This window comes from Rhincodon typus, chromosome 36, assembly GCF_021869965.1.
Source record: "Rhincodon typus isolate 14 chromosome 36, sRhiTyp1.1, whole genome shotgun sequence".
NCBI lineage: Eukaryota > Metazoa > Chordata > Chondrichthyes > Orectolobiformes > Rhincodontidae > Rhincodon > Rhincodon typus.
Genome location: NC_063367.1, coordinates 18,167,225 through 18,185,688, shown reverse-complemented (window position 1 = coordinate 18,185,688; position 18,464 = coordinate 18,167,225). Strand labels below are relative to the sequence as shown.

Below are 18,464 nucleotides of genomic sequence, written 5' to 3'. Positions count from 1 at the left end.
CTCCTTCACAGACGCTGTCAGACCTGCTGAGCTTTTCCAGCAACTTGTTGTGTAGTTGTTGTTGTTGTTGTGGACATGTTGCTGTACAGCTCTAAGCTATGTCAATGTCATTCCTGCATCGAATGTGACAAATGCACTGCGGTGCTTAAACAAATTGGTCACGTTTCAAAGTCTAAGGGGAGTAAGCCAGAGACAGCCTTCACGGCATCATCCAATATCTGCCCAGGAGATTGAACATGGTCAGTCAGTCACTGGGGCAGTCAAGGTCACAGGCTCCTTCTCGCTACAGTTCAGGGCATGGGCCTCAGCCAATCCTGCAAATGTAGCAGAATTGAGTGATCAGTGCGATGAGGTCCACTTCAACATCAAGATCATTTCACTCCAAATTTTATCCTTTTCATGGTCAGCATGGTGCATATCTCACTAGGCAGCAGCAAGTGGTCAGTTTAAGGGGAGTTACACTTCTTCAACACCTTGTTAATAGACCAACTTTACTCATTATGATTTAGCTTCCTATCTTATCAATCAACAAGATTGATATCAGGAAACAAGAACAGAAATTGCAGGAGAAACTCAGCAGGACTAGCAGCATCTATGGAAAGAGAGGGAAACAGAGTTAACGTTTTGATCCAGTGTTGTTCTCTCCACACACGCTGCCAGACCTGGTGAGTTATTCCAGCACTTTCCGTTTTCATTTCAGAATCAAAGTTTCCCCAGTTCTTTGTTTTATTTCAATCGTCGGGAAAACTCAACATGGAAACCAGATTGGGTCCCTGATGGATTACTCTGAATAATCACCATGTTGGAAACGGGGCACCAATATCTCAGGGCAGGCTCCAGTGGCATGGGCCGCACACACTGAGGGACACACATCCAGCTCATGGGCTGGACCAGGCTGCATCTTTGAATTATATTTTGTCACATGTACTCAAATAAGTACATTGAAAAGTTTACAAGGTTTTCCACTTACAGCACCATCTTAAGTACAAAAGTACCTAGGTACAGATTCTTAAGAACAAACACTGAGGAAGAAGAAAAATAAAAAACTAAAGTGTCTAGCATTACAGATCATAGGAATAAATTAGAAAAATAAATTAACAAGTTCAGAATGACAGTCTATCCAAGCCAGGCCACGCTAGCACCTAGCCTCCAGTAACTGGAAGGGAGACCTCCACCACCTTGCTGTGCCTGCGCTGGACCCACCAGCGTAGGAGTCAACACATTTTGTGTGCTATCTCTTCGTCGCTGGGCCCACAACACTGATGCTGCTAAACCAGCAACCAGGTGACCCCAGCTCCACTGCTGCTGCCACCTCGCATCTCCAGGCTCTCTGCTTGCTGTCTTAGCACTCACTCACTCTGAGCCCATCTGGACGCTCACAGCATCCCACTCTTGCATTGCGTTGCCTTGCCTTTTTGTGCTTTGTCTCCTCAGCCAGCGATCTGAGGCTCACATTACTGCTGTCTTTTTGTGAAGTCTAGCACAGGCACGAACACAACTGTGCTTGTCTGGATGCACAATGGTTTTTTAGAAATGGTACTGGCAGCATGGGCACTGGCCAATTCCAGGATATTCCAACAGCAGCGCGCTGTTCTGGATACAATGTATGGTGGAATAGGGCTAAAATCAGACTAGAGAGGCATCATTTGGGGATGGGGTGGTGGGGGGCAAGGTAGTTAATGGAGTGGATTTGGTAAGATGCGGCAAGAAAACTCTCCAGGTCTCGCAGAAAGAAACCCTCCATGAAACCTGACAAAATTGACATTTAACCAAAACAACCATAAGATTCAGCCCAAAGCCTCCAGCAAGGTGACAATGTGTCGAGGGAGCTCAGACTATTTGCAAAATCTCTTCCTTTGTTAACTTGTCTCAAAACATTCTATCCCTCTTGGTCTGCTACATTTTTTGTTTCTGACATTTCTTTTCTAAAGTATTCTGGTGAGCGTTTTGAAACGGATGATTAAGTACTGTATTCAAGATGTTTTCACGCACGCGCATATAATATATATATATTATTTAGCTAGCCTCCATTATACACTGCACTGACACATTACTTTGGTCCACCCATCAATGCCATTCATACTCCCATATGAGCATCTTCTAACCTTCATCCAACTTATCAATGCATCTCTCTATTTCTTTCTCCCCTGTGTGTTTACCCAGCTTCCTCTTTATACACATAAACATTACTTACCTCAACCACTCTCTGTGGTAATGTGCTCCATGGTCACATTATTTATTAAGTTATTTGTGGTCATCTTCTAGCTATGCTCCTAGCTCTGGTCTTCTCCAAAGTCATTTCTCTTTTAATTCATAGGATGTGGGTGTGCCCGCAAGAACAGGATTTTTGGCTCACCTTTAATAGCCATTGAACTGAGTGGCTTGCTACAACATTTATCATGAACAAGTTTGGTCTCCTTATCAAAGGAAAGATATACTGGCATTGGAGGCAGTCCCGAAATGTCTCACTGGTTTTATCCTGGATATGGAGTGATTTTCTTATAAGGATAGTGGTTAGCACCGCTGCCTCACAGCGCTAGGGACCCAAGTTCGATTCCAGCCACGGGCAGCTGTCTGTGCGGAGTTTGCACATTCTCCCCATGTCTGCTTGGGTTTCCTCCGGGTGCTCTGGTTTCCTCCCACAGTCCAAAGATGTGCAGGGTAGGCAGATTGGCCATGCTAAATTGCCTACAGTGGCCAGGGACATTTAGGTTAGGTGGGTTAGACATGGAAAATGTAGGGGAATGGGCCTGGGTGGGATGCTCTTCGGAGGGGCAGTGTGGGCTTGTTGGGCCGAATGGCCTGTTTCCACACTGTAGGGATTCTATGATTCTATGATAGTTTGAGTAGGTTGAGCTTGTACTCATTGGAACTTAGAACAATAAGAAATCTTATTGAAATGTTTATTATGCTTAAATGCTTGACAGGGTTGTGTAGAAAGGTTGTTTCTCCTTGTAGGAGAGTCTAGGAATAAAGGCAATAATCTGAGAGTAAGAGGTCATCTATTTAAAATAAAGATGAGGAAGATTCTTTTCTCTCAGAGGGTAATGAATCTGTGGAGCTCTTTACTGCAGAGGGCAGTCGAAGCTGGGTCGTTAAGAATATTCAAAGCTGCAAAATCCAGATTTCTAATGATTAGGGGATTATGGGGATAAGGCAAAAAAGCAGCCTTGAGGATTATCAGTTCAGCCGTAATCTCAATGAATGGCCAAATGAACTCAACAGAGCAAGGGCCTGCTTCTGCTCCTATGTTTTATGTTCTTATTTCAGAGTCATATGTTGCAGTGGGTCTGGAGTCTCATGTAGGCCAGACCAGGTAAAGATTTTCTAGCTACTGGGGCTTTTTTGGTGTTGTAGTAGTGTCCCTACCCCAAGGCCATATGCCTGGGTTCAAGTCCCACCTGCTCTAGATGTGTGTAATAACATCGCACACTAAAACAGAAATTGCTGGAAACGCTCAGCAGGTCTGGCAGCATCTGTGGAGAGAAATTACAGTTAACATTTCAGGTCGAGTGTCCCTTCCTCAGAACCTCTGATTTAAGCATCTGCAGTTCTTTCGGTTTTTATCTAGAAAGTAATAACATCTCTGAATAGGTTGGTTAGGTAAATATCTGCTACTTGCTGCTATTGTTAATTTGAGATTTTCAAGAGAGGGAGAGGAGGCTTATCACATTAAATCAAACATATGCAGTGAAATGCATTTTGTCACCTCATAAACACCTTCTAAGGTCTTGTGGTGCACTGGGAAGCAGCCCTGCTTCTGTACTAGCAGCTCACAGTTCAAGTCCTATTCCAACAACTGATAACCAAGGAAGATATGTTCACAACATCAGCCAAATAGGTCAAGAATTCACCTGCATATCGTTGAAAACAATCCCCAGGTGGTAAGAGCAAGAGAGATTCCTGCTTGGCTGTGTGATGCCCATTGCTATGAGGATCCATAGCTCCAGACTACAACAAGTATGTAATAATGCACATTGCCACAGCAATTCAAAGACTCACTGAGTAAAATATAACACACAGGTCTACCTGGCTATTTCCATTATTCCATCTAAATGTGCTCATTTGAATTTAAAGCTAAAAATATTATGTAAATAATTTTAGATCAGTGATTTAGATGAGGGATCTAAGTGTAAAATCTCCAAGTTTGCAGATGATACAAAGCTGGGTGGGAGGGTGATCTGTGTGGAGCATGCAGTGTGATTTAAACAGGTTGAGTGAGTGACCAAATGCTTAATGTGAGGTTATCAATTAGGTAGCAAAAAACAGAAAGGCAGTTTATTATTTGAATGGAGATAAACTGGGAAAGGGGGAGGTACAACGAGACCTGTCTACCTTTTCACATCAGTCACTGAAAGTAAGCAGCAGGCAGTGAAGAAAGCAAATGGCATTGTAGGCTGTCCAAGTGACAGGATTCCAGTACAGGAGCAGGGATGTCTTGCAGCAATTATACAGGGATTTGGTGAGACCACATCTGGAATAGTAAGTGCAGTTTTAGTTTCCTTATCTGAGCAAAGATATTCTGGCAACGGTGGGAGTGCAACAAAGGTTTACCTGCCTGATTGCTGGGATGGCAGGACTGACGTATCAAGGGAGACTGGATCGGTTAGGACTTTATTCACTGGAGTTCAAAATAATGAGGGCTGATCTCATAGGAATCTATAAAATTTGAACAGACTAGACAGGGTGAACGCATTAATTTATTCCCGATGGCCAGGGAGTCCAGAACCAGGCATCACGGTCTAAAGATGTGGAGTAGGCCATTTAGGACCAAGGTGAGGGGAGTTTTTTTTTCACCTAGAGAGTGGTGACTCTGTGGAATTCTCTTCGCCTGAAAGCAGTTGAGGCCAAAACATTTAACATTTTCAAGAAGCAGCTAGATGTAGTTCTTAGGATTAAGGGGATAAAAAGGTATGTGGCAAAAGTGGGAACAGGGTACGGAGTTGGATGATCAACCACGATCATATTGAACAGTGGAGCAGGCTTAAAGGGCCAAAATGCCTACTGCTGTTTCTATTTCTATGTCTTTATGAATGTTATTGGACAGAACTAGAGAGGACGTCTTCAGCTTTAATTTTAAAGAGGGATAGAGTACAAACATCCTGCAGATATTTTAACAGATAAGCTTACAACCTGCGGGGGCTGATTACCGCAGTTGGTTCAATGAGTAAAGTCAACAGAATAAAGTCAACAATGTGGATTAAATCCTGTACTAGCTGTGCTAGCCCTGGGAAGCTCTGCCCCTTCATCCCTCAGGCCATTCCGCACTGTCTGATGAAGCACCTCTTGGATACGAAATTAAGGCCACTAGTTGCCTCCTTTGGTGGCATAAAGATCTTGTGGCACTATCTTTAAAAGCTGGGGAGTTCTCCCCGGTGCCCTGGTCATTATTTATAACCTCAACTAACATCACTAGCAACCAATGATATGGTCATTATCACTTTGATATTTATGGGAATTTGCTGTGCGTAAATTCACTGCTCTGCCTTTGGCATCACAGAAGTGAAAACATTTTAATTGTACTTCTTTGGCTGTGAAGCACATTTTATATGTTTTATAACCTTTGATCAAAATTGAGAAATGCACTCGGTGAGTGTGTGGGTGATTAGTATTGAAACAAAAAAATTTGAAGCTGTGGGGAACTCCATGGTTTTAGATTAACCACATTGTTGAAGTTGAGCAAACAGAAGAAAGCTTTGTCATCTACAGCATGTCCTTGCTATACCTGACCTCGAATGTTAACTTGTGAAAACATTCCATGCACCAGCATTAACTTCTGTAACAGATGGTGCAGTAGCTGCATCATAGACTGATCTGGAAGCCAAGTTAGTAATATGGTCATGGGGATACATGCAGCTGTGCCCAACCAAGAGGCCAGAAGGTGATGTTGCCTACCTGGTGCAGGGTCTGAAACTGAAGAGGATCCAGTCATCATGGTGCACGTAAGCATCAATGACATAAAACAAACTAAAAAAGGTTCAGCTTGAGGTGAACAAGCAGCTAGGGGTTAAATTACAAAGCACAGGTAATAACCTCTGATTACCTGAGCCATCATCTTATAAAGGGCAGTTAGGGATGGGCAATAACTGCTGGCTTTGCCAGTGATGCCCGCATCCCACAAATTAATGACTTTCTAAACAATTAGTGCAGAATGAATGAGATCAGAATGAATATTAACTGGCACTAGCACCAATTCTGGGGAAACTCCCCAAGGATACTTGAAAATCAAGAGGTGAATGGGAGGAAGGAACTTAAAAAAGTTACTATCACCAATGAAAAAAAATGTTCTGGGTGAACTATTAGATCCAAAGGCTGACAAGTCCCAGGACCTGGTGGCCTGCGTCCTATGGTCTTAAAACAAAAAGTGGTTGCAGAGATAGTAGATAAATTGGTTACAATTTTCCAAAATTGTTTAGATTCTGAAAAGGTGCCAGCATATTATGAAACATTAATGTATTATCTTTCTTCAACAAAAAAAAGAGGAAGGAAGAAAAAGGAAATATACGCTAATTAGCTTATGATCTGTCATTGGGAAATTGGTAGAATCTATTATTAAACAAGGTTATGGCAGGGTACTTAGAAAAGGGATGGATTTTGTGACAGGGAAGTAGTCTTTAAAAAACTTATTAGAGTTCTTTGTGGAAGTAGCAAGTAACGTGAATAAAAGGAAACCTGAAGATGTGGTGAACTTGGATTTCCAAAAAGCGTTTGATAAGGTGCCACATCATAGAGTATTACACAAAGTAAGATCTCATGATGCAGTTGCAACTAGTGGAGTGCCACAGGGATCACCGCTGGAACCTCAACACGGTGCGGTGGCTCAGTGGTTAGCACTGCTGCCTCACAGCACCAGGTCCCGGGTTCAATTCCAGCCTCGGGTGACTGTCTGTGTGAAATTTGCACGTTCTCCCTGTGTCTGCGTGGGTTTCCTCCGGCTCCGGTTTTCTCCCACAGTCCAAAAATGTGCAGGGTAGGTGGATTGGCCATGCTAAATTGCCCAGGGATGTTTAGGTTGGGTGGGTGAGACATGGGAAATTAGGAGAATGGGTCTGGGTGGAAAGCTGTTCGGAGGGGCGGTGTGGACTTGTTGGGCCGAATGGCCTGTTTCCACACTGTAAGGATTCTATGATTCTGTATCAATCAGTTGGATGAGGGGGCCAAATGGATGAGGGCTAAATTTACAGATGACACCAAGCTAGGTAGAAGAGTAAGTTGTCAAATGAGATAAAGAGGCTGAAAACAGACAAAGATAGTTTAGGTGAGTGGGTGAAAAACTGGCAGATGCAGTAGAATATGAAACCATGTGAACTTGCCCAGGAAGAATTGAAAGACAATATATTATTTAAATAAAGACACATTGCAGAACTTAGTACTGCAGACGGATTTGGGTGTCCTGATGCATGAATCACAAAAAAGTTATTTTTCCCATACAGCAAGTGATTAGGAAGGCAAGTGGAATGTTGCTGTTTATTGCGAGGGCAGTCACAGAATCACATGTTTTACAGTATAGGAGGAGGCCATTCCCAACATGCCTGTAACGGTTCTTCAAATCACCTTGTTACCTTGTGCCAACCTCCTACTTTTGCCCCATATCCTTGCATCTTATTTTTATCCAAATAATTGTCTAATACCCTCCTGAATACCTGAATTGAATATGCCTCCAACTCACTTCCAGGCAGAGCATTCCAGACTCTTACTCACTGCGTGAAAAATATTTTTCTCATATTATTCTTGCTTCGTTCGCAAATCATTTTAAATCTATGTCCTCTTGCTCTTGTTCCTTTATAAGCAAGAACAGTTTCTCTCTATCTACTCTTTCTAGACTGCTCAAGATTTTGAGAACTTCTATCAGATCTCATCTTAACCTTATTGTATCCAAGGAGAACACTCTCAACTTCTTCAATCTATCCTCAGAACTGAAGTTTCTCACCATTCTTGTAAATCGCTTCTGCACTCTCTCCAATGCGTTCTCATCCTTCCTATCATATAGCACCCAGAAATGTATACAATACTCCAGCCACAGAAAGGAATATAAAAGCAGTGAAGTGTTACTGCATCCATACATGGTTTTAATGAAACCAAATCTGGAATACTGTGGAGTGTCTTGGTCTATTCAGTTGAAAAATAACATACTGTGTGAAAAGCAATTCAGAGAAGTTTAATTCCATTCTTCCTAGGGTGAAGGGCTTATCTTATGAAGAAGGGTTAAACAGATTGGGCCTTTACCCATAGGAAGTCAGAAGAATAAGAGAGGTTTGAGTTGAAACATACAAGATTCTGAAAGGATTTAACAGAGTGGATATAGGGAGCAGGTTTCCTCTGTAGGGGACGGCTGGAACAAGACTTTAAGAATAAGAGGCCTCCCTTATAAGGTGGAGACAAGGAGTATTGTTCTTCTCTCCTTGGTTCATTAGTATGTGGAATTCTCTTCTCAGAAAGCAGTAGAGACAATGTCAGCAGATTTATTTACGACTGAGTTGGATAGATATTGATTGACGAGGGAGTTGAGGGTTATCGGGAGCAGACAGGAAGTTGAGACCATAACCAGCCAGCAATATCCACATCCCACGAAAAAATTAAAATTTAAATTTAAAAAAAAATCTGGCTCGAAAAGAAAATCTACTCTCAGAGTCACACATCACGTTCCAACCAGTCCATGCTGACTTAATCCCAAACTAAACCAGTCTCACCCGAGTTCATTGAAGCAATCTTGCCCCTTGCAAAGGTTTATACCATATCATACCTCACCTTTGATTACATTGATTATCCTCAACATCCACTCTACTTGCTGACAGCCCATATTGGTGCTTTAACCTCCACGCAAGCACCATCCTAATCCTGTGTTCCCACTCAGTTTCCATGCAAGCACCATCCTACCCTGTTCCAAAACATTGGCCGGCTCTTTGCACAACTCTGACACTCTGTCTCATGACACACTTCATATACAATTCTCCTGCTGTCTACCCTCACTTTCTTACAAGTAACCTTGTATCTAATCCCTTCAAGCACTAGAATCAATGAGGGACTCTATCCCATCCCTTCAATTACAAAGTCTTCTACTCAATAACTCTTTAATCTAATAGCAAAAGTGCACAATCTTCACTATATCCTCAGCAAGTCTTCCTTTGTATGTGCATTTACACAGCATGCAAAATTCACACAACATCATTGTCGATGGTTGCTATTTTCACAGTGGGCTGTTTTCCTTCCCATAACACATGCAGCTGGATTGCTATAACCATCATGTGATTTGGGAAGTGACGGAACTCTTGTCGGGCAAGGGGGTTGTGTCTTTGCCTCTGAGCCAGAAACTCCAGGTTCGAGTCCCACTCCAGGGCTTTGTTGTCGTGGAAGGTGCATTCATGACAACCAAACAGGTTGAGCATAACTTGTAAATCCTTCCAACACAAGACAATGGTAGGAGCTAAGCTGGAAAGATTCCTGGTCAGCCATGTAAATGTAAGAACATACAAACCTCTACCATCACTATCCATAGCTCCAAGCTACAATATGCAACAACTGTTATGGTCAGCATGGACTGCTTCAACCAAATGGTCTGTTTCCATGCTGATTCATTTGGGGACTAGTTAGCTCAGTTGTTTGGACAGCAGTCTGAGTCAAATTGGTTGCACTCTGGCTGGTGTGGATTTGGAACTTGCCTCCTTGCCCTACCTAGGGTGGAGATCACAGCACGACAGATTGTCCTACCTTTAGGTAGGAAATGCAGTAAGGTGTGTGCAATTGTCTGTGTGAAATTTCCACCACCATCTAAAGCTGCCCCACTCTCATCTAGTTAAGCGAATGGAAAGTAGATGGAGATGCAACCTAAAATCAAATTTCTGAGTATCTAGTTTTGTGAGCAAAGGCTTAGAAATACAAGACAGAATAAAACAAAACAGAGATTAAAGATAAACAAGACAGTGCATGGAATGAGCTGCCAGAGGAAATGGTGGAGGCAGGTACAATTACAACATTTAAAAGGCATCTGAATGGGTACATGAATAGGAAGGGTTTAGAGGGAGATGGACCAAATGCTGGCAAATTGGACTAGATCAGTTTAGGATATCTGGTCAGCATGGATGAGTTGGACCAAAGGGTCTGTTTCCATGCTGTATGACTCTATGATTCTAAGAAAGAAAAAAAAAGAATAAATTCCTGTAAAGAGAATTATATCTGGTAATGTATAATTATTTATGTCTCTTTGAGCCAGAAAACACGTCAGTCATTGATAAGATAATATTTATGAAAAACGTTATCTTTCCAAAGTGCTACTTTTGTTATGTGTCAGGCCCTACTGAATCACGTTCTTTAATAACAGGAAATTATGACATCGGTAAAATTACCATTTTAAATTTTCACAATAGTCAAGATGTTTTGGAGTCAAATTACTGTCATAGATTTATTAGAACTATAGTTCAAAGCTCCTACAGGTTCCATTTGGAGAAAGCAATGCAGTGCATAGCAATGCAAACATGTGTGAACTTCACAAACAACTTTATGTGACGTGCAATTTGAGGTTGGCTCTGCAGAGTTCACATCCTGGAAAGGAGTTAAAATCTTTGAAGAGGATACTGGATAAGAACTTTCCTTTCATGAGTGACTTGTTCTTGGACTCAGCTTGGCTGCACAGGAGGAAATATCCTTTATTTTCTCACCTCTTTATTCCTCTATTGGTTTCAATGGGCTGTTGCATCAATGGTTCTCAAAGTATGGGTCTTTTTCAATTGGCGGTGAAACCAATGTAGATTCAGACCAATGGCAGATATGTCCAATGTGTGATGTGAAGACTCTGACACATGCAGGGCAGGTGGTCCTTGAAAAGCCAGGTAGATGTGTGATTTGGAGGTTTGTTTACAATCTGGCAATGCTTGAACTACATCTCCTCTGTGTGTTCTCAAAGAAATCTCTCGATGTGTTTGGTGCCTTCTCTATTTTGATCAGTCACAAGGCAGGGACTCCCATTAATCAAGCAGGAATGTTTGATCTCTTCAGGCATCTTTAAGGGCATCAATGAAATTTTTCTGTGGTTCCAGGAATCTCCTGATATGACTGAGTTCAGAGTACCCAGCAGTTGCTTTGGGTGTCTGGGTGTTATGCATATGGAGTTATTGAGTCATAGAGATATATAACACAGAAACAGACCCTTCGGTCCAACTTGTCCATGCTGACATGAATAGCACATTCTGCCTATTAGGGTAGTGTTAATAAAAAACCTGCAGTCCCTCTTTCTAAAATCAGAGACAATCCAAATTCATAATTTTAACGTCTAATTGTCAGTTTATCTTTGAACTCATACATTAAAAGCATCTTTCGAAAAGGGTTAGGTCATTTGGTTCATCAAATCTGCTTCTTTGAATGAAATATGCACAGCCCACACCTGAGTTTACATAGTTAGATGGGTGATGAAACCCAGTTCAATATTTAGGAAGCAAAAACTATAAAATTTCCTCCAGACATTATTCCTCTATCTAGTAGAGGATGCTTTTTAGTGCTCCATATTAGTTAATATCTAAACTTGGTCCAACATGCTTCTTTCTGAAAACAAAAAGTGCTGAAGATAACCCTCACCCTAACCTTAACCCTAAGCCTAACCCTATCGTAGGTCAGGCAGCATCCGTGGAGAAAAAGGCAAGCTAACATTTCGAGTCTAAATGACTCTTCACCAGAGCTTTTTTCTCACTTATATGCAGATAGTGATCCTCAAAGTGTCTATTAGTTTAGCAGTAAATTCCTTTAACATAAGTTTAATTTACCCTCAGTGGAACAACTGTGTCTATAAAAATATATACATTTGCCATAAATGAGCTTTGGTTATTTTATTTATTCATCCTCTAGTCTCAAGATTTCAACTGAGGAAAGAAAGCTCACGTCACCATGTGATAACAAGGTGTAGAGCTGGATGAACACAGCAGGCCAAGCAGCATCATAGGAGCAGGAAGGCTTGTGTTAAGATTACACCTTACTCATCACATCTCAGGAACATTTCAAAGTGCCTTACTGACAGACAATTACTTTTGAAATGTTGCTGTGCAACCAGACATGCAACCAGATTCCACGAATAACAAATAGCCAGTAACTTATAAACATCCACTGAGCTTACAAACAACAAAATTCAAGCAATAATAACTCGAATAATGTTAATCTAAATTACACTGGATATTAATGCTCAGCTCTGGAGTGTGGATCATATACATAAATGTTGCGATTCAGCGTCAAAGGTGTCACTAATTAATGGCATTGTAGAGTCAAATGTTAAATGAGGCACTGGAGATCTCGCTTGAAGATTAGTGAGCTTGATAATGTGCGCACTGATGATAAAGTAATGGTGCTATAATTATTTTGCTACTTTTAGACTGTTTGCATTAATCAAATTCCTTTTTCTATTTGAGATCATGCCTATCTCTACTGAAGTCTCTCAGTTGCCTCAGGAATCAACAGCCAACCAAAACTTTTTTTTCACCATTTGTGTTCCCTAAACCTCTTTTTAATTATCTTTCCTCCATTTGCACTATTCTAATTTCCTTAGTATATTAAAATATTGAAATCATTCAGGAATTTACAAAGAAAGGGCAAAGATGTATTAAAAATGAAAAGGCTCAGCAAGTCTTTTAGCTTCAGGGAGAGAATGAGAGTTAATGAACTTGGTTGCTCTCCTTCTGTCTCTCTCTCTCCACACAGATGCTACCAGACCTGTCCAGCACATTCAACAGTTTCATTTTCATTAATGATTTCCAATATTTGCAGCACTTTGGTAGGTATTAATGTTGATCAAAACCAGAAACTTCTGAAAATGCACGATATGCTATTCAACGTCAGAAAAAACACATTTTATGATCATGAGTCTTAAGACTATTTCCCAGAGTAGAATCGTTTAATGCCGGGAGCATGCATTTAAGGTGAGGGGGGAAAGTTCTAAGCAGATGCGAGGGGCAAGTTTTCTTTTACACAGAGAGTGGTAGGAGTCTGGAATGCGCTGCCAGGGTTGGTGGTGGAGACTGATACAATAGGGGTGTTTAAGGGACTTTTAGATAAGCACATAAAAATGCAAGGAATGGAGGGATATGGACCAAAGGCAGGCGGAAAGGATTAGTTTAATTTGGCGTACTGTTCTGTGTTCTTAGATCCCTTCATCAGATGGATAATTTCAGCAGACCTGAAGGTCACATTAGAAAGATTAACTTTTATTTTGTACATAGACTGACCTACTGTGTATTCTAGCATTTTGCTTTGAAAGTCAAGATTCTTGGGTTTTCTTTGCCTCTCTAACATTTGTTTGATTTACATCATTAGTGAAATGCTAAATAAAAACAGGAAATGCTGGTGAAACTCAGTAGGATTGGCAGCATCTATGGACAGAGAAACAGAGTTAATGTTTCAAGTGCAATGTGACTTATTCAGAACTGGAAAATGGTACGTTCTATGTTGTTGATAGAGGGGCAGGAGTAAGAGGAACAGATGGTGAGGATGCCCAGAGGGAAAAAAAAGAGAATACTAATGGCTGTGAAGGAGGGATAGGGATGTGAAATGAGTGGAAATGATATGTGTGAAAATGTGTCTAAAAAATGAGTTCTAAGACTCAACATTGACTTCAAAAACATGACCTCTGTTCTCCATTTTGATGACATCCTCCTCCACCCACAATGGCCGTGCTTTCTCATGTCTTGTTGGATTTTCTCTAGCAGAGCAGACCCATTTTCTCACATATACAGGCTCCATGCCTATCTTCCCTACATAATTTAATATTTCCCAACCCTATTTTTGACACAAGTAAAAATGTGTTTGACTTTGTCAGGTTAGAGCTCAGACCCCAAAGAATGATAAATTGAATAAAGGACTTTTGGTTTGAGAAGCCCATCGTGTGCTCGTGTTCATAATTGAGAATGCCACCACTGATGCAACGTGGCAGCTGAGTGTACCATCTAAAGGTACTCTGCAGCAACTCAGATACCATCTTCCAAACTAACAACCTCTAACTCTGAGACCAACGAGGCAGATACATGGGAGTATCACCACCTGGAAGTTGCCCTCCAAGTCACACATCAAGCTGCCTTGGAGCCAGGGCTCAACACAGAAGCCTTACATCAAGGCTCAATAACCAAGACTCAGGGCTCTAAGGGGCCCACTGTGCTCAGCTCATCAGTCCAAGCCAGAAGCAGGACCCTGACCCATGATTTCCCTCCCTGCTTGGAACGATATTGCAGCTCCTTTGCTGCTGCTGCTGCGTGAAAATCCCAGATCTTCCTGCCTAACAGCATCGTGGATGTCCCTACATTATGTGGACTGCAGCAGTTCAAGAAGGCAGCTCACCACAACTTCTCCAAGGCAATGAGGAATATGCATTAAATACTGGCCTCGCCATTTTCGTCCACATCTCATGATTCAATTTTAAAACCTTATCTTATCATAGGTCTAGCAATCCAGTGCTCTGGACTTAAAATCCTGCAATGTTAAACTCATTTAATAGATTTGGAATAAACAGATTGAGTAATAATGATCATGCAATTACCGGACTGCCTTAAAAACATATCTTGATTCATCAATATTCATTTCACTTTCTTAATTGGGTCTGGCCTCTCCTGCTATCAGTAATAGATTAGTCCCCTCTGAAATAGATTCCCTAGGAATCCGTTCTGTTGTGAAGAAGCTGGTTTCTTGGCTCTGCCAACAATACCCACATCCTGTGTAAAATAATGCTTAAAATATTCAGTTTAACAATTCCAGAATCCTACCAACATTTGTTAAGATAAAAGGTACGCATCTTTTTCACCCAGATTAAGAGATCATTATGGAGGGATACAAAGGAAACTTGGGTTTTCAGCCTTGAAAGGAAAAATTGGTTTTAAAGTAGGGGATTCAATTACTCTTAATATTAATCAAATAGAATTAACATAAAAAAAGAACGAGTGGCCAGAATTCTTAAAATGCATTCAGGCAATTTTCTTTTAAGCCAATAAGTATATTGCAAGCTCAATGAGAGAAGGAACAGCTTCTGGCCTTGTTTTAAGAAGCAACGTTGAACAGATGGCACATGTATCAGTTGAGCAGCTTTCGTCATCATGATGATAAGTCTGTTAGATTTAGTGTTGAAACGGATAAGGACGTAGATGGACTAGGAGTAAAAAAAATTCAACTGTGCGAAGGCCAATTTTGCTAAGTAGATACATGATTTAGCAAAAGCAGACTGGAAAGAGTAATCTGATGATAATTGCAGTGTCATTGTAGTGGGAGGCACTTAAGGATGAGATACATTGTTCAAAATGAGAAGAAAGACAGTGAGTCTCCCAAGTTTCATTGATACTAAAATACAAATGAAGTTGTTAAGGCAATAAAAAGGGAAGCTTCTGTCAGGTTCAGAAAACTCAAAATTGCAGAAATCCAGTGAAGTGCAGACAGGGCAAGAGATGAAATCAAAAAAGGAAATCAGGAAACCAAAGAGAGGGTATAAAAAAAATTGGCAAGTAAATCAACAAAGTCTCAATGACTTTTTTAAAATAAATACGTAAAATCACAACAAGATAACCAAGGAAAAAGTGCCTATTGGAGAAAATAAAACACAGTAACTTGTGTATGAGGAGGAAAACATGAGCATGGTTCTTAACAAATGTTTTGGAAAGAATGTAATACAAGGTGCAGGAGTCCTAACCTCCTAAACAAAAACCAGTGCCACCCCCCAAGAATCCGGATGGAATAAAGTGCCTAACTTGCAGCAGGAACCTGCCACCAAGGCTTCCAACTCCTTAGTGGATGGGTGGATATCCCACTGTCCAGAGCTTCTAGCCAACTAGGGGCTAGCACGTCTCTTAGGAACAGGAGTAGGCCATTCAGCCCCTCAAGCCTGTTCCACCAGTCAATTAGATCATGGCAGATCTGTGGCCTAACTTCCTATCCTTTGGCCCATATCCCTTAATAAATTTGCTTAGCAAAAAAAAATCTCAAATTTAAAATTATCACCGATCCAGTATTTTCTGTTCTTTGGCAAATAGAATTCCAAACATCTACCATCCTTTGTGCAGAGAAGTGCTACCTACCGTCTCTCTTGAATAGTCTGGCCCTAATTCTCACACTACGTCCCCTAGTTCTGGAATCCCAAGGAGTGGTATTGCATGATGCTCAGACAGAAGAGGAATTAACAATGGAACCCCACAAGGAAGGGGTAGGCTCACTGGCACCAGACAGGGAGTACCTGGTTTGTGGGTGGTGTTGGGTGGGTTTGTGTTTATGTTAGGGGTCTTCACTGGCTCGCCTGCATGGTATAGACCCTCTGCCCAATACTGGTGGAATGCCAGAAGTGGTGGGATGAGGTCCTAGGTGGGCAATTAAGGATCTCAGTTGGTTTCCGGACAAGAAGGTGAGCCTTACGCCACCTACTCTGCATTAAATCGGAGTTGGGGGGAGCATGGCTTGGGGGTGTAATAGAACATCCATCCTGACCGATTAATCAAGCCCCCACCACCCAGTCTAGATCTGGAAGAGAACAAAATTCCGTCCTTTTGTCTTCATAAAGCAAGGAGTGTGTGGCACAGTTCAGACTCTATTTAAAACAGGAGGTATATGTATATATTGGTTGGGATAAACATGATGAAAAACACTAAAGGGTTTAGCATCTTTGAATGTAGATACATTTCCAAGGCCAGGATGAAGGCAACTGTTAAGAGAAACAACAGAAGAAACAGCTGAGACTCTGATCATCATTTTCCAATCCTCTCCAACTACAGACAAGGTCTTGGAGGACCAATGTTTAAAAAAAGGGACAGACTGAGTAATTACAGGCAATCAACCTGAACTCAGCTAAATTGTAGGTGACGTGGTTAAAACATTTAAAGATAGTACAAAAAATTGGGCACGTGGTTGATAGTGAATGGAAAGTAGTAGATGAAAGAAATTATTGATGAGGGTCAGGTGGGCAGAGGAAATGAAAGTCAACGGTGAGGTAATGCATGGAGGTGTAGGGGAGAAATGGACAATAAATGGAGGATTCTGTGAAGTGTAAAAGACAAAAGGAAGTTTGGGTCAAATTCCTGGAACTCCCTTTCCAACAGCACAGTGGAGTCCCTACATCCCAAACACTGTAGTGGTTGTAGAAGGCATTTTAATACCACCTTCTCCAGGGCAGATAGCGGTGGGTAATAAATCCTGGCCTTGGAAGTGACACCCAAATTACTCTTGAGCGAATAAGATAGGTAGCCACCAGTTTTCACCGACTGCATGCGCTCTCAGAAATGCTCACAGTCACCACGTACCAACAGTTGGTGGGGGGGGGAGGTGTGGAGGAAGGGGGCGTGGGTGGTGCTGAGCTGCATTTCTGCCAAAAGGATCTACCCTTCTGATAACTCAAAATTGGAGTCACACTGCATAACTCAACTGCAAATGTACCCAAGAGACTCATCAGACACATGCAGGGGTCTAAATTCGATGCACAGGAGAGCAAATGACATTTCTAAATGCCCAGTGGAAGCCGCAGAGTGAGGTTTGCAATTCACTACGCCAAGGGTTCAGTTTCACTCGGATCAACTGACCTTGGCTATCGATCACCCAGAGAGAGTCAATGGCATTTTGTAACATTAACAGCAACGCAAGGTTGTGTGATCTCAGAAATTAGATTTGCAAATAAAAAAGTGAACCCAGTGCAACAGAAACGATGCTACTTTGTTTAACGGTGCAAGTGTGATCTCAACCCTTGAGACGAATTAATTTTCAGTATTAAATATTGGCTGTCACTGAACTCGTGAATGAGACTCCATTCAATCCCTGTACTTTAACACGGCCAAATGACCTCACATTACAAGTTAGAAGGTTTTGATTTTGTCTGAAACGAAATTTAAAATAAAACAAAATAACTGAGCTGAAATTGGTCCATTGTTAACTTGTGCGACCCGTACAAAGGGTTTCACTTCACTGTACGTGAAAGCTACTCACCCAGAAAGCATCCTTAAAGCGCAGTCGAGTCATAGCGAGCAGGAGCAAAAAAAAATGAAACTTCCCGGTGAAGTTGATATAACCCTCTCTGGTCAGTGTTGCTTCAAGGATCGGATCTTTGGCGTAGGTTTTTTTTTCTCGCTTTTTAACTAAATCACGACCTCCAACGGGATTCGATCCTCCAGCTCCAACACTCTTGTTGGTAGCAACCTGCCCGAAGAGAGAACAAGGAAGAGGGTTTTTTGTTCACTCAAGTGATGTCAGAAGTAACCGCAATTAACACGTGAAAGAGTTTCAGCAACACTCCAGAGAGTTCAGAAACCGACAACGCGCAGCGTGAGGCAATTTATTTCGAGATTCTTGGAGTGCAGGATGCAAAAGATATGCTGTAACAAATTTATTTTTATATGTAAAAAGGTGTCTATGAGGAGGTAAGGTGAAAACAGCTGTCAACGTAGTTGAGAATCATTCGCCGAGATCACGACTTCCTGCAGCACAGAGAAAGGGTTCACTGAGATAAATGGAGCTCAAGGAGAGGGAATTCTTGA

At 41.6% G+C, this 18,464-nt stretch overlaps 1 protein-coding gene across 2 annotated transcripts in view; it reads right to left on the bottom strand.

Annotated features, from left to right (window-relative positions):
- Positions 1 to 18,120, bottom strand: part of pstpip1a (proline-serine-threonine phosphatase interacting protein 1a) — a 107,692-nt gene extending 89,572 nt beyond the window's left edge. For both annotated transcript variants that reach the window (XM_048617280.1, XM_048617281.1), the window contains exon 1: positions 17,917 to 18,120. In XM_048617280.1, coding sequence (XP_048473237.1) covers positions 17,917 to 17,949 — 33 coding nt within the window. In that variant the 5' untranslated portion in view covers positions 17,950 to 18,120. The remainder of the gene's footprint in view (positions 1 to 17,916) is intronic.
- Between the last annotated feature and the right edge of the window lie 344 nt (positions 18,121 to 18,464).